Source organism: Coenobita brevimanus, chromosome 21 (genome assembly GCF_032717465.1).
Source record: "Coenobita brevimanus isolate Jiangsu-jjx chromosome 21, ASM3271746v2, whole genome shotgun sequence".
Lineage (NCBI taxonomy): Eukaryota > Metazoa > Arthropoda > Malacostraca > Decapoda > Coenobitidae > Coenobita > Coenobita brevimanus.
The window spans coordinates 29575689-29592601 of record NC_136974.1 but is presented as its reverse complement, the minus strand read 5'-3'; the positions used below and the strand labels follow the sequence as shown (position 1 = coordinate 29592601).

General features: G+C 42.5%; 1 protein-coding gene across 1 annotated transcript in view; it reads right to left on the bottom strand.

Annotated features, from left to right (window-relative positions):
• The window catches only part of Tusp (WD40 superfamily protein Tusp), a 307588-nt gene that overhangs the window by 9684 nt on the left and 280991 nt on the right, over positions 1-16913 (bottom strand). The window contains exons 8-16 of the mRNA XM_080266644.1: positions 13678-13902; positions 11689-11914; positions 10802-10982; positions 9168-9228; positions 7629-7860; positions 5470-6443; positions 4350-4634; positions 2407-2667; positions 1648-1892 (exon numbers count right to left, since the gene is read on the bottom strand). Of these exons, the coding sequence (XP_080122770.1) occupies positions 1648-1892; positions 2407-2667; positions 4350-4634; positions 5470-6443; positions 7629-7860; positions 9168-9228; positions 10802-10982; positions 11689-11914; positions 13678-13902 (2690 nt within the window). The remainder of the gene's footprint in view (positions 1-1647; positions 1893-2406; positions 2668-4349; positions 4635-5469; positions 6444-7628; positions 7861-9167; positions 9229-10801; positions 10983-11688; positions 11915-13677; positions 13903-16913) is intronic.

Genomic DNA, 16913 nt, shown 5'->3' with positions numbered 1-16913 from the left:
TATCTACATTTATATCTCTTTCCCACGTCAGTGCTGGCTGTCATTTGTGCAAAATTTGATTTTTAAAAATACTTATCTTTTACTTCTGTCTGCCATCTTTGCCATATCAGCTATCTGCACCAGGCACCTGATGCTCATGGCTGTCCTTGTTGACAACTGCTACTGCGCATCCTTGTGTGCCAGACTGGGCTAAGGCTGTCCAGCCTCTGGGGCAGGACCACTTTCAGCTAGTTCTGACCAGTCTAATTTGGCCCGCCAGAACAGCCATGGGACCATTCAAAAATGGTCAAGACTGGTCTGAAAGCCTTATGAATATGTGGCTATTACAATAATGCTTTCCATTTTACTCTACCATTACTAACATGACCAAGGTAAAATTTTACATCAGAACCTAAAAAGAGAAACCTGTCTTGTATTTCGTTCAAATGTGTTGGATTTTCTTATTTTAAATAAAAGGAAGCTTGGTAAACAGCTGGAATGAGGAAAAACTTCATCATTCCAGTTTCATCTACAAACACAGCAGGGACAGTGACAGGGCACAAGAGAGCATGGCCAAAGGAAAATACATAAGAGGCCTTGAAAGAACAATGATGAATGTAAGAAAGAGATCAAGAAGAATGGAGATAATGATCTACAGAAATGAGTACGAAAGGAAAGGATACAAACAAATGAACACAAGGACAGAAGCATGGTAAACTGAAGTACTGTGCAAGGAGTAAAAAGAAAAGCAAACAACAACAACCTTACTGGTCCTATTAAGGTCTCGTGTTAATTAATGCACTATAAATACATTATTTATTCTACAGGTCAAGAAAATGGACACCAAAAACCTGCTCCCCTGCCAACCAATCCTTCCTGATGAAACAGGCAGGAAAATATAGGAAAGAAATGAGTTGATGTTGTTGATCAACCCCAGTGTGTCTGGCTATGCAGACCCACCAATCACAGGCAAGCAACCGCCCCTGCAGGGTCGTCCCATGCTGTGAACCGATGCTTTCTTGCAGTTGACAGTATCTTACCACAGCGAGGCACAGGAAAAAGTGTGAAGGTTTGGTTCCTGGACGGATGCTGCATTTGTGTCTCTCCATCTAGTTAACACGGGCACCATAGAAGGCTCCTCATCAACCCATTATCTGGTTATATGGTTACCATTCAGTATTGTGAATGGCTTCCTAGGTTACTGGAAGCCATTAGGTTTGTCATTCAGTGTACAGCCACCCGAAATGGAAAGGGTAATAAAAAGACAGGATGGAAAAGGATAAGAAGCAAGAGAGGAAGAGAGACAGAGAAAAGGAATGATAATGGTGATAAAGATGAAGAAGTAGGGAGCACTATATCAGGTGAGTGGATGATGGCCAGCACCAAACCCCACTAGGAAAGGAATGAGTAACTAATGAGAACTAGGAAGAAACCACAGTAGAGGGACGGTACATAAATGGGAAAAGGAATTAACCCCACTGAATGTGATGATGTATTAATTAGGTTATTCTTCTTAACTCCAGGTAATTTCATTCAGCTTGGGGAGACTTTTCCATCGAAAGGCGATAGATATAACCATACATTTACCACTTCACTACTACAGATCATTCTTAAACTGAATAAAATCAACTGGCAGCTGCAAGAATAAATATAAAGTGTTTATCCAACCTGATGGGTGATGATGACTGGTGCCTGCGAGCCTTCCTGGTCTTGACAGGTGTGGATGGTATGCTCTTGCTGGTATGGGCTGGTGAGGCTGGGATGGTGGGGGTGTGGGTGGGCGTGTTGAGGCGGCGGGCGGCCTCCGGGGTGGGCTGGTGGCGGGGAGTGGGTGGAGGGTTGGGCTGACATTCCCGGTGGTTAAGCTGACACTCCCTCTGTAGTGCTGCCAGACGCTCTACCAACACACTCTCCTGATAAAATATATCAATACATTAATATACTTGCATGCATATATATATATATATATATATATATATATATATATATATATATATATATATATATATATATATATAGATAGATAGATAGATAGATAGATAGATATATATATATATATATATATATATATATAGAGAGAGAGAGAGAGAGAGAGAGAGAGAGAGAGAGAGAGAGATATAGTTAATCCACATTATATTTAAGTCACACACACACACTTAAGAAGAAATAGGGGAGAGTCATAATAACCATGTTAAAAGATGATTAACTCATCAATGTCCCTTTACTTTGCACCAATATTCTTCCTTAAAATATACATCACCATAATCATCATCATCATCATCCTGATCCTTTTATCCACCTATAGACGGACTAAGATTAAACAATATTATATGGTACACAACATAAAACTCTTCATGTATTACGAGTCCCAAGATCACAAATGTTTAACCAAAGACATGAAATAAGAACAAAAATAATTCATTATACCTTCAGTGTTCTGGTGAAGTTTCTTTGCTGTTTCTCACAGTAACTTCGACTGTGACTGTGAAGATCAACGGTGGTTGTGGTAGTAGTGGTGGCGGTGATGGTGGCAGCTATGGTAGTGGTGGTGGTAGCAGTGGTGGATGTAGGGGGAAAGGTCTTGAAGGGGTGGCGGCGCTTGAGGATGAATGGGGAGGAGTCCAGGCTGCGACTCTTGCCACAGTCAGCCAGACAGGGACGACGCCACTCACTCTCCCCGATCAGACGCTGCACACACAACAAGGTGGCAATGACACAACATAATAAACACTCTCAGGTCCCTATAACCCACGTTTACTTTGATAAAATCATCTGGCATTAGGTGGAATAGAATACTAGAGTTCTCCACACCACGAGAAGGTTAATGGTGATTATTAACACTCTTAGGTTTCTATACTGACTCTTAAGTGAATAAAAATGATTGGTGTTAGCTGGAATAAAATGTCAGCGAGGATGTGATCGTTAAAGGGTCAACATCTTCATCAAAACAAAGGGATCAAAATAATAATTGTAAGAGTAACATTCTTAACTTACAAAACAACATCCTGAAATTTACACAAGGTCTTTATCTGTTACTGTGCACTGTTTCTTAAGTTCTGGGTACAGTCATTTGAATTTTATTCAGGGTACTAAAATATATTTTGATCAGCTAATGATGTGCATCTCATACTCAAGAGATAAAGAAACTACTGTACAGTACTGCCATTATCCACCTGAGCTTCATCTACAACCTGCAGTATAAGAGTTCTGCCTCAAGCACCAGTCTAACACTTACTACACAAGAAACATTACACCGTCTAGGACTGAACATCGACTTCGATCATTCCTTATTAACTGTGTTTCCTTGCTAATGGTACGAAAATGTCAAGTTAAAATGAAAGTTTAACAAAATATAACTGAACTTTACAATCTAATGGCTATGCAGAGAAAAATTTATTTATATGAAGCATATTTCTGTATAGGTCACTGACTGTGAGGTAGAGCCAACAACTTCAAAGGCTTAAAAGATCAGTGCAGGGATGTTTGGATTATTTCTCCTACTGTTATACTTTCATGCTTGTATTATAGATCTTTAGTCTGCCACCCTATGTATTAATGGGATATAGGCCTAGGGTGAGAAAACTGTTATTCTGAACTGTATATGTAAGGCAGCAAATAATATCAAGGTGTATTTCATTACCAACTGTGAAGTATCATCATCATCATCATTATTATCCTCCTCATCATCATCATTATTATCCTCATCATCATTTTGATCTATATTTTCCCAAGTAGGGATGCTGTGAACTTGAAATAACCATCCATCCATCCATCATCCAATCCTATGTTGCCCCATGAGGAGAGTAGGAGTCCGGGGTTAGGCAAGTTGGTCCTGACCTTTAAGATGAGTGACCAGCCTCACTCATCCCTGAGAGGAATACGTGAACAATAAACTGCAACTATCCCTTGGATATAAACCTTCACCGGATCAATTCAGTGGGTCACCTTAATTACTCACTAAACCACCAGGGGCCATAATTTGGTTATATGGTTGCCACCCAGCGTATTAAATGGTTTCTTGGTGTACAAGACACCATCTGGCTTGTCACTCAGTGTAGAGTCACCCATAGGCAGAAGGAAGAGGAAAGAATGAAGGAAGGAAAGACAGAAGAGGAAGGAAGGAAGAGATGAAAGGGCAGACACCCAAAGCAACATCGGATGAATGGATGGTGGGCGTCCCCACCTACCAGGCTACTGAAATAACACATCTATGAATTTGCTTAGTTTTTAAGAAGACTTTAACATCACCATTTAATATAGATACTAGCAGTGTAGTGACTAACTTACCAAGGAAAAACTTAGATTTTCTTTCCTAGATTAAAAATAACGAATTTATTTACAATAATAAATAAATGCATCATTCACAGTACCTTCTTGGGTGATCCCCCTAGTGAACCTGATCGTTTGAACGCGAGGAAGGCATCAATGTTGCGGAGGTGTGGAGGGAGGTGTCCATGCGAGTGCTCGAGGGTGTGCAGGTGCCCTACACTCTTGCTGCGGGCGCGAGAGTACAGTGGCCGTGGGCGGTTAGTGCGAGCAGGGGACGGGGTAAAGGAACGGCCATCAGATTCTCCGCTTTCCTCATCAATGTAGCGGATAACATCGCTTCTCACTCCACCACTGCCATTGCCACCACCACCACCACCGTTACCACCCTGCTGGAGAGTTACACAATCGGATTAGCTATAACCTGATTCAAGGATTTTTATTTATTTATTTTATTTATTATTTTTTTTTACTTTGGGTATAGAATTAGCAGCCCGTTCTACATGATACAGCACCAATCCTACATGCCAGGCGCCTTCATATGTCACCAATTCAGTCCTTACAACCACCATTCATACTGATTACATGCAAATATTACAGTACTCCATTTACAATTGGTGCAATGGTATTAGCAAGGGTGTTTTTTTGACATGTCAGGAGAACATCAGTACAGTCTGTTTTAGTGAAATTCAAATGCTTGAACTGTTCTGTCCCTGCCTGGGATCAAATTTGCAACTTTTCAAATACCGCAGCAGACTACTTCACCGGTTTGAGTCTGTTGATTTCACTGGGGATTTGGAGGAGGGGGGGGGGTTAGGGATGGCTGGATGAACTGTTAATACCTTCTCAGCCATTATGTTTATTTATTTATCTATTTTTTGTGGCAACCATCTAACTGTTTTATATAACTCAGAAAGGATCTTTCTTACTGAAGGGGCTAATGGAGACTAGATCTAAATCTTCCAGTTCAAAACGTCTCTCCTAGTCTGAAATAATTGTCTGGGGATACCATTAATAAATTACAAAATAAATAAATAAAAATGTCGGCATACTGAGTTAAACAATTTATATGATGTTGAGGATATTGAAGGGGATATAGAACAGTACTGAAGAGCTTTTTAGTACAAAGATTAAAATAATTCTCTGGTAAATTCCAGTGCTATTTATGCATCAAAATTACTGACAATATTCACCATATATTATGCACTGTACTTTTACCCTTACCTGTGTGTGCTGTGGGCTGCGATAAGTACTGTTTCCACTGCTACTGTTGCTGCTGCTTGTAGTAGTTGTCGTGCTGCTACTGCTGTTATTATTGTTATTGTGAACGTTGTTGTAGTTGTTATGCAGGTTATTAGTGTTAGTGTTATTGTTATTATTATTGTTGCTGTTATTGGCAGAGGCGACAGCACTACTGGAGGACGAAGATGATGATGAAGGAGCCGGGGAGGCAAAGTGATGATGGAGTATGGTTCCACTGTCTGATGTGATGAGGCGGATCTCATCGGATCTGGAACGGTTTGTCGTAGTGGCAGCAGTGGAAGAACAGGAGGGATTCTTCAACCCGGCTCGTCCAATTACCCCTCCACTCACTGTGGCACTCACTCCACCCTCATGGATTTCCAAAACAGCTGTGGTTGGGGAGTTTCGGGCAACTGTTGGGGTTGGGGCAACAATATTTTTCGGGGACTGGAGGGTGCCAGTGTCACAGCAGAAGGCCGTAACAGAATGCCTAGGGCTAGAAGTGGCTGAACCCCGCATTACTGAGAACATCTGGGACTCCTGACTAAATGTGGGTGCGTGTGCTGGTGGGTTTGGTGGTGGGTACGGAGGTGGGTGTGGGTGTAGTGCTATATGGACTTCCCCTCTGCTGGTTTCTCCTGACCGTAGTTCAGCCCGCAAACCCTCTCTCAGTTGAAGCATTTCTGGAGTTGCCAGGTCCACATAAGGGTGCTCCTCCAGGTCTTGCATCAATGTCACACCTTCCCCCTCCAATACCACTCCTTCCACTCCTCCTTCTACTTCTGCCCGGGTCTCACCCTCCCCCGGTAAGGTTCTTGGAGGTGGGGTAACCTCCCAGGGGGTGGTGTGGAGGCCCTGGCGGGAATAAGATGAAGGAGTGCGCCGAGGGGTCATGGGTGCAATGGGCGGTACGTCTGAGGTTAGATCAGGAGGTCGTCTTGAGGCCAAACGTTCACCTGAGGGTGGCAAGATATTATTTTGAATTACGGTAGACTGAGGCACGGGACAGTATCATTTACCAATTCAGATTCTTTGTTAGTTAAGACAGCAACAAAATTAAACAAATGAGATACCGTATTTTCTCTAAATAAAAGCATGCTTGGATTTATCATCATTATCATCACTCTGTCTCTTTACCACCTGCAGGTGGGGTGAGGTAGGGTAAAGAGAGCCAGGAAAAGGAAAAAATATGATAATGGGAAAACTGATTAGTGAAATGGCCCACACTCACAAATTCATTCACCATTCAAGCCCTTGGAATCCTAGCTCCACCTCATTGGTACCCTCATTCACATGTAGCTCTTATCCACGTGTAGCTTCATATTTGTCTATCCGACAGTCAAGTTAAAAAGGAGTGCCAAACTTTTGTCATACACTCCCTTGTACAAACTTCATCCAGCCAGCCTGATGCCTTGTCATCTCGCTAGCCTCATCAGCCTCCATACGGTACCTCATTTTCTCACACTCTCATTTACCATACCTATCCACCTTCTTCTTAGAATACATGTCTCTTACCAGTCAAGGGATCACAAATATTCTGTCATAATTCGAGGCTGGCTGGCTGACTCTACCCCTAATGTTGCTAATTCATTAAATTATATACTTCCTGTTCCAAGGCAAAAGTACTTGTGATCATTAGAAAAAATCAGACACTTTCACAAGAACAGTCCTCCAAAAGTTTTCTACTCCTTTTTAATAAAGTTACTAAACATACATATTTACATCCGCCAATGGAGTTGGAGGAGGTTATGTATTCACCTATGTTTGTCTGTTTGTATGTTTGTCCACACGATATCTCCAAAAATTATCAATGAATTTCAATGAAATTTTGTGGAAAGGAGGGCCATGGACCAAGAATGAATTGAAAAAATTTGGGGGCGGATCTGGATCCTATGTATCCCACACAATACACAATACCCTAAGTTCCCAATGAATTTCAATGACATTCTGTGGACGGGTGGTCCATGGGCCAAAGTAGAACTGATTAAGTTTTGGGCCACGGAGTTATGCGCTCTCTGAGTGCTTTCTAGCCTACTCTGAATTAAAAAAGAATATTTAAAAAACAATATAAAAAACAAATCCTGTCAACATAATTTCCCTACACATCCTCCTGTTTCCACAACAACAACTGCCCCACTCACCCAGGTCCTCCTCATCCTCAGAAAACACATTAGGATTGAAGTTTGGGTCTGGGCGGGGTGGAATGTCCTCCCTGAGCTCAGTGATCACAAGTGTCATCTGGCGTGGCTGGAGATGCAAGAGGGACGTCTTGTAGGTCACCTGGCCCAGGTTGGCCGGCAGTGAAGAGGCCACACCATGCAGCTTGAACTTGGTCCCCCATATGTTTGATGTAACCTCCACCAGTCGATGTTGCTGGAGTGGGCGGAAAAGTTTTACTTAATTATTGCTGTTGTTGCTCAACCTGGTCCGTTTGACTGTGCAGATTCATCAACTGCAGGTAAGTAATTGCTTCTATGGGGCTGTTCCATAGGTTACCTACATCGCTGATGATGTGTCTGCGTCTTAGTGTGGTGTAAGCTGTGCAGTGCTTCATTATGTGTGTGATATTGTATGGGCACGTGTTATCTGTGATTCCACTCAAGCCAAATCTAAGCTGGTAGTTGAGGAGGAGTGGGTATGTCCTGCTCTAAGCCCTGCTGTGTGAAATCTGTCGTCTCTGTTTCAGGACATCTTAAATTCATGTTGGCTTAAAACTGCTGTATTGGCTATATCCATCAAAATGCCTATCCAAAATTTGAATAACTTTATCTTATGAAGGCAAGAATGAAATATATAAGATGATCTTATAGTGAAGGTATTAATTGTGCATGCAAATATCATACTCTACACACGCTACCTTAGCCCTAAACTGCCTTTTCTCCGTATTAAATGATGAGCTGGGACGAGAGATGAACACCAGAATGTGATGCTAATCATGAAGAAGTCCCATGGAAAGATTGTAGGACTGTGGAATTATTGTGATTTTGCCACTGAGATATGAAAAAAACAAGACAGAAATCTCCACCATGTTACGATGAACAAACTACTGTAATGAACAAATGACTAAAGCGACAAGGGGTGAATGATGGACATTACATGACAAACTAATAATACTTGTGGTGAGCAGTGAGATGAGAAGCCTCTGTGAAGCTTGATTGTGTTCTTTTTTCTATATCCTTCGCCCTGGTTAAAATATGATCAGTGCTCTAGGCATTTAATCAGCTGATTTTGGTAGTGAGGAGGAGTGGAGGTATACATTAGGAGTGGTGACTTGAGGTTTTGGGTGAAGACTGAGAAGAGTGACATCAACTTCTAAAAGTAGCACACTCCTGGAAGGAAATGCCATTGGAGGGGTGAGAAGTTTTTTGTACAGCATTGTATGTATGTACTCTCAGCAACGAAGCCTTGTCACCTCTCCTTCTTCTCTCTCTCTCCATGGACTTAACAGCACCGACACCAATGTAGGGATAATACTTCCCCACTGCATGTAATCAACCTTCACCTTCCTTATCTTCTCTGACATAAAGCGAACTGTGGCAGCACCACTGTTATATCTCAATAAAACTATAGTACCAACATCTTTTGAGAGCCACAGTTCATTAATCGAAATACTTGTGAAACTTGGCTTACAAAAACATAACAACAGCGACAAAACAACAACATGGGATATCCTCGCATACCTCAGGAAGAGTATCCAGGTACACAAGTTCATCTGTCTCATTCTCTAGTCGCTCACGTATCCTGCAAGATGAAGGACGTATTGTCAGGATTCACGTACAGTAGATTTTGACTTATTCTTTCACAAAATCCATTTCAAAACAGATATGGTGCTGCTGATATCAAAGTCAGTGCAAGGGATGATGCCACAGCAATATCAAATTCTTTCCTTAGTTATACTGTACATTAGATAAGAAAACACAAGGCTCAAGGACATTAGTTCATCTCATTGTCATAAACTGGAGTGTATGAAGTGATAACCAGCCCACTTGTACAGCAGGCATGTCATATGACTGAGTGGTTGTTGTGCTGGCATTAACCCCATGAATCCGGGTGACATCCGGTCTCAATCAGTCCAACCATCACTGTGCTGTGATGTATAAGCTTGTACACTGAGGATGTCTGTTAGTAAAGTACGCAACAAAGCTAAGTGAAGCAAAACATTGTACAAAATCAATAAAGGCTTATCCTCACAAGGTATTTTCCTAACATTCATTTAAGCTTATTCATGGTACTACCTGATGATTTATTCAACCTAGGAAGGACCTTCCATATTGGAGAAGTTACTTAGGACATATTCAGTTTGAAAAGTCTATCCTAAGTTGAGTCAAATCACCATGAGACAGCAAGAATAAAATGAAAAAGATATCCCCGGGCTCTGTGGGTTAAAATTTGGTGGGTCACTGTTGTGCAGGTTTGTTCCATGCACTAGACACTCTAAAATTATTTCAGGCTGTTCGTTACGCTGGTGTGCAGCGGTGAAATTGTGGATAGAGGGGTGTTGTGGTTGTGGCTGCTTCACGAGGTGGAGCCTCGGCCCCCTGTATTCCACTGGTGGCTTCCGTTGTGCTCGGCCTTTCGGAAGGAAAGAATTATGTAATGATCTAGAGTGTATAAAAAGACAACTAGCGTGCCTGGCCAGTGGATATGCCTTATGGCTGAGTGGTTAGTGTGGTGACTTAGCAACTCAGCATATCGTTGTTGTGTGGGGTCAACCCCATCATTATGCACTCTAAAACAGGATTTTCATTATGGTGTGGTATATGAAAAACACCAACAGAATATTGATGGACCTTAACCACTAACGTACTTTATCCACACGATATCACCTTGCCATTATTACTAGATACAAAAATAAGAAGCATCTGGAGGTACACTAAATGTAACAGAAATGGCAAAATAAAGAGATAATGCTTCATATTGCCAAGGGGAAGGGAGTCAACCAACCTTCTGAGCCCTGGGCTAAGCAACTGCTATAAAAAGACTTTCAATCCATTACAGTACAACCTGTCATGTCCTACAGATGTGATCTCTGCATACTACAAACCTACACCACTAAACGTTTCCTCATCTCATTCTAACTACTGTTCAGTTAATGGTCATCTAATCCCAGCCATGGCATTATTCAATTTACTTCCACTGCATTATAAACGCCCTCTTCCGATTTCTTTGCAGTAGTCTGTCTTGCAAAACTATTTATGCTTCCTCTCTCTCTCTCTCTCTCAACTTCCCTTTCTTTTTCACTACCTCAAAGTCTACCTCAGCTGCCTCCCTCCTTCCCTCTTTCCTGATCCTCCCACCATCACCTCCGCCTCACCTCCGCTTGAGCTTGCGCCTCCTCTGCAGTCTAGGCGAAGCACACATATCCTCGTACTCAGTGTCAGAGGTGTCACTCAAGGTGGGGTGTCCATTAGCCATTACACTCCCTGGCCCACTCCCATTTACACCCCCATTGCCCCCATTACTTCTCTCTCCTCCTTCCTTGCTGACTCCATCCTCTGCAAGGGTGAGAAGCATTATGTGTGTTGTGGCTATTTTAGTACTGCACTATCATCACCATCATCATCATGACCTTTTTGCATACCTAAAGGTGATGGCATAAGGTATTTAAAAAAATAGTTGCTGTATGCAGAAAGGATGCCATTTTGACCAAAGAATGAGTGTAAATTTCTAATGGGGAAAACTTGGGGCTGCTAAGAGAAGAGATATGGGTAAATGATCATTAATTGAATAAGTCTAACACTAGTCTTGACTCACTACAATCCAATGAACCCAAGTAAATTAAATACTATGGTTCTTCCAGAAACTATCAGCCAATGATAATTACTAGAAAGCAAACAATCACGCCTGTGCTTAATCTATGTATTGCGAGGAATTTAAAAGTCAAGTCGTAGGAAAATTTTGGAACTTAGTACAAGCAGCCTTCACTAAAAGTCAGTGATGTGCTAAGGTACAAACTGTTACAACTCTTTCCATTCAGTTGGTACTGGAAATTGGAAGAGACTGGCCAATCAGTTTCATAGGTAGCAACAGTACTTTAACTGACAATTTTCCTGTAACTATGGACTGAATGAAAACTGGAATGTCCGAGCAGGTGACTTTTAATGAGGACTTGCTATACATGACTAGTTTTCGAAAAACAAATTATTTTCTTTACTTAAACAAGGCAAGTAAACAGGGTTTATAACAGTCTGACACAATTACCATCATGAGGATCAAAGATGACAAACTCTGGCCTGATCTTGGAGGTTCTCTTGCCCTTGAGCAGTGGCACAAGGCCCCCAAGGTACTCCAGGTAGAGGGTGTAACAGGCGCCAGGGGTAGGCACCAGATCCTCATCGTGGCGAATCATGGTGCAGTGGAGGCGCTGACTCACCACGGGGGGCCGACACACAAATTCTCGCAACTGACGTGCCTCGGGGATGTAGCACTGCAGAAGGATATGCTTATGAAAGACACGGATTTAAGGGGTGGGTAAAGCAAATGGCAATGTGATGTGTGTGGGGCTGAAGGTAGTGAGCTGAGTAGAGTGTCATAGGATGAGTGGAATGAAGGAATCGAGTAAAATGTACACCTGGTCGAGTAAAGAGTTGAGTGAAGTATGATGGGCTGATTGAGGTGAAGGGCTGAGTGGGGTAAATGGAAGGATGTGAGTGACTGAGCAAGGTAGAGGGCTGGATTAAGGATACATGAAGGGGGGGTGAATCCACAAAGATTATTATATCTGCAGAGATGTAATACCAGCCTTGAGTCCACTGAGGAACTACGAACAACAAGCATTAACTCAACGTCTACATGCACTTAATGTAGTTTGTTATGAATTCATTGGTTTAAAATGAACTTAAAGCGTAGCCGTAAAAATATCGTATACGCTGAAGGTATTCCAACAAAGAGTCAAAGAAAATCTGATTAGAGAATGAAACAAAAGTGACCTACGGTACCTACCATCCTGTCTTTTATCATCATCATCATCATCATCATGTCTATTTCGCAATGAAAATGGGATGGACAGGATTCATATAATTGGAAACGAAATGCATAAATACCTTAAACCATCAACAGTATACTCAGTGAAGTGTATCACACACCCATTCACTCATTACTCAAGCTTTGAAATTTTTAATTTACCACAAAGTATATCTTTTCTTTTCGGATGGACTTCGCAAATGGCTGTGGCCATTCCACTGACTGGCAAGCTAAAAAGAGGGGTGCAAGCCGCATCATGTGCATCTCCATACATTCTCCATTCATCCACTTCTATCCTCTCTCTATTCTTTTGTTTCCTGATATTCCATACCACATTTTCTCACACATACGTTTACTATACTCAACTATTGTTTATTCTCTTTGGTTTGCCACGCATTTTCCCACTCTTAAACCCTCTCACATAAACCCCTCTCACCAGCCCACCTAAATCTATTCTCTGTACATCACTGTATTATCTAGACGCTCTTCACTCGTAGAGCAGCAGACACATCATTCATCAACATCCATACTGTCCATCTTAACCGAACCATGCACCCTACACACAATCCCAAACCATCGCATTTTTACTAAACACATTCTTGACTTTTGATAATCCTGCCACATCAGTCTCACTCCTACACTTTAATGCAGGCACCGACACACAATCATGCAACTGCCTCACAGCCTCTGCATTCAGTTCCTCATTTCAAATACAAGCCCCCATCTCACCAGCTACCCCTCTTCCCCGACACACACCACTTTCCACTTCCCTTATTACCCACCCCTGTTGTCCATCACTACACCAAGGCACTTAAATTGCTCATCCACTTCAAGTCTCCCCCCATTCACCAGCAAAACACACTATGCATCCTCCTTCCCTTCAACAACCATTACTCCAGTTAAATCTACTTTTCATTTTCAAACCCTGACACACAAAACTGAACCTGTCTGCAGATACCATTTGTCATTCCAATACTCCAGTTGTTTCAAGTTGTCACGTGGTTACAGACGTGATATGCTGTTGAAAATATCATAGGTTCTATTCAAGACTGGGTCAGGGTTCAGTTCAATTATCTAAATTATACTAAAAGCGACTTCGTACATCTTCCACAATACCCATGGATATGTCATAAAAACGCAGACGGATTGCTGGGCCTAGTGGAATTGACTATCAAATCTGTGTCAGCGTTAAAAAAAAAAAAAAAGTGGGTGGGGGTTATCACATACTCTGATGGTCTGTGTGTAGAGGGAGGTGACTAGTGCCTTGAGTCTCCGTGGCAGAGGTAACCGAGCCACCTTGTCCTCCTCCTTGACACGGCTCTTGATGGCCAGACGACACAGCAGCTGCAGGGAGGCCACACGCCGTGACACCCGGCCAATGTGCAGCTGAGCACCCGTCGCGACAAACACACGCTTGTCATTGTGGCCCCAGGTCATCGCAGTTACGGGGTTCTGTGTGGGTGGCAGAAGGCTGGGTTAGGTTAAGTTGTAGCAGGTTTATGAATGGGTGCATGGGTATAGACAGACAGACAGATAGACAAAAATAGGTACAGACAGACAGACAAATAGACAGAGAGGGAAATGGATGGATGGATGGATGGACGGATCAATATATAAGCAGATGGACATTCAGGTTGATGGGGAGGGGAAATATATATGTTGGTATAATATGTATCCATGTAGGAAGGCAGGTTCATGGAGAGAATGGCAGGTTCCGTTAGATTAGGTCAAGCTAAGCAGGGCTGGGATGAGTAAGATTCAGTCAAGTGAGGAGGTACAGATACAGCAGACAGACACTGAGAACGGTATGTAACCATGTATGTAGGTACGCTGATAGAAAGTTACGTTAGAGTAGGGTTTAGCTACGTTGGGATGGGTAAGATTAAGCCAAGTTAGGATAGACAGATACACTAATTCACCACCCATCATCCAATCCTTCTTTGCTCCATCAGGGGCATTGAAGCCTGGGACTAAGCTACTTAGCCCCATCATCTGAAGTACGAGTGATGAACTTCACGCATCCCTGAGCTCACACTATATGAGCAATGAACTTCAATCACCCCTCAGAGGAAACTCTTACAGGCTCTGGTTGTTGCACCTTAACCCACTACATCACGAGGCATCATCTGGTTACATGACTACCATCCAGTGTATGGGATTCCTGGGTTACAGGAAGTCATTTGGCTTGTCACTCAGTGCAGTCGCCTGAATGTGACACTACGGTAAACGAATGGACGATGGGCGCTCCCACGTACCATACAGATATAGTAAAAAAAAAAAAGTATATATGTAAGCAGGCATATGGGTAACTCTTAAGTGATGTATTTTTTACTTTTATTACCTCCAGACAGTTTCCCTCAGCTCAGGGAAGACCAGTTGTGGCAAAAAGGATAATAAAGGCTATATCTACTGTAAACCCTCAAGTTAAAAAAAATAATAATATTTTGTGGTGAGTAGTCATCGGGGAGGGGGAAAAATACACTCCAGAGTGAGTAGGATGATATCACACTAAAAGAGTTAATTACTTTCATGATTCAAATTCAGGAAACTGTGTCTGTCTCCCCGTCATCCCCTTTCCTACACACAAAAAAAGTGATGCCGTGACAACAAGTAGAATACTGTACTGTAATCTTTGGAGAACTCTGTCCGGGAATTACAACTCGTTACAGGATGCTACAGGATATCCTCTAGCCATTAGGACACTGTAACATGATCCACAAACATCCCCCGAACATTTCCTCCTCACCCACTCCCTGCTTCTCCATTATTTCTTTCCCTTTGCCTCGGTGTACACTCTTGCTCTTGTTAATTATCTTTTTTTCCTCTCCACCACCTTTCTTTTCCCTATTCCTTCCTTTCTAATTCCCTGCATTTTCTTTTCTCTCCCTATTCCCTCCTTACTTTTCCCCTACACTTACGTTTCTTCCCCTATACCCTCCTTTCTTTTCCCATGCACTTTATTTTCTTCTAACCTCCTTTCTTCTCCCATACACTGTCTTTTCTTCCCCTACACCCTCCTTTCTTCCCCACCTCTCTTTTCTTTCCCTCTGAACTCTCTTTTTCCTCCTTTTTAACCCTCTTTTTCCTCCTCTCCTTTTCCTTTACACCGATCTTTCCTCTCCCACACCCCCTCTCATTCTCTCTCTTTTTGTTCACCTCCACTCTCCTTTCTTTCCTTATTCACTTCAGTTAAACAATATTCTCTTTTCTTTTTTATTTTTTTACTTTCATATGTTTTCTTCACCTTAGGAATGTCCACATGTACTGAAGGGGTTAATATAGGCTATATTTAACTCCTCCAGTTTGAAAAGGTTCCCCTGTGCTGAACAAAAATCGTAAAAGCAGCACTAATAATAATTCTATATACCTAGGCTGCTTCCCCCAAGGAAAGGAAGGTAGCCGAGACAGGACGACACACTCCCCATTTACTCATCCATTCAAACACATTCATTCGCATCTTAGCCCCAAGGGGAGAACGGACAGATCCTCACCGCACCACACCGCACAAGGGTCAACTGCACAATGCAATCAGTGACATCCGCAGCAGGGCCCGACAGCAGAGCTGGTTTACCCCTGCCACATCATAACAGACCCATCCCCTTACCCGCACCTGACCTGACTAGCTGATCAGACCAAATGCGGGAGAATATCCCCTCAGGGCTGCGTCATCACTTATTCATTCACAGTTTCTCTCCATTTATTTCTGTCACGCACAGCCACTCTTCCTTACTCAACAGACATCCCTCTCGCATCCAGTGCTCTCTTCACACTGTCCATCCATCCTATTCGTGGTCTTCCTCTCAGCCTTACACCTCTCACATCAGATCTAGTTATCTTTTTCACCAATTGCTCATTATCCATTCTCTCCATATGCCCAAACCATCGCAACACCCTCTGCTCAACTCTACCAGCCATCTCCCGAACAACTCCAGTTCTCCTTCGCACTTCATCATTTCGCACTCGATCCATACGCGTCACTCCACACATACTCCTCAGACACCTCATCTCCGTTACATTCAAACTTTTCCTCTCTGCTACACCCATATTCCATGTTTCAGCCCCATATAACGCAGTCGATACCACAACACCCTCATACAACCTTCTCTTTACATCCATTCTAAGCGAACAACATCTAAACACTTTTTTCATTCCTCCCAGCACCTTTCCTACTTCATTTATTCTAAACTTCACTTCTGCATCTATTCTTCCATCCACAGCAACATGTGACCCTAGATATTTAAAACACTCTACCTCCTCAAGCAACTCGCCATTCAAAGCTATATTCATCTCCCTAACATTTATCAACCTCGTACACTTCATCACTTTACTCTTATTCTCATTTACTTTCAATTTCCTCCTTTCACACACCCTTCCAAACTCCTCTACCAACTGTCTCAATCTCTCCTCTGAATCAGCCACCAGTGCAGTATCATCTGCAAACAGCAGCTGCTTCAGATTCCACT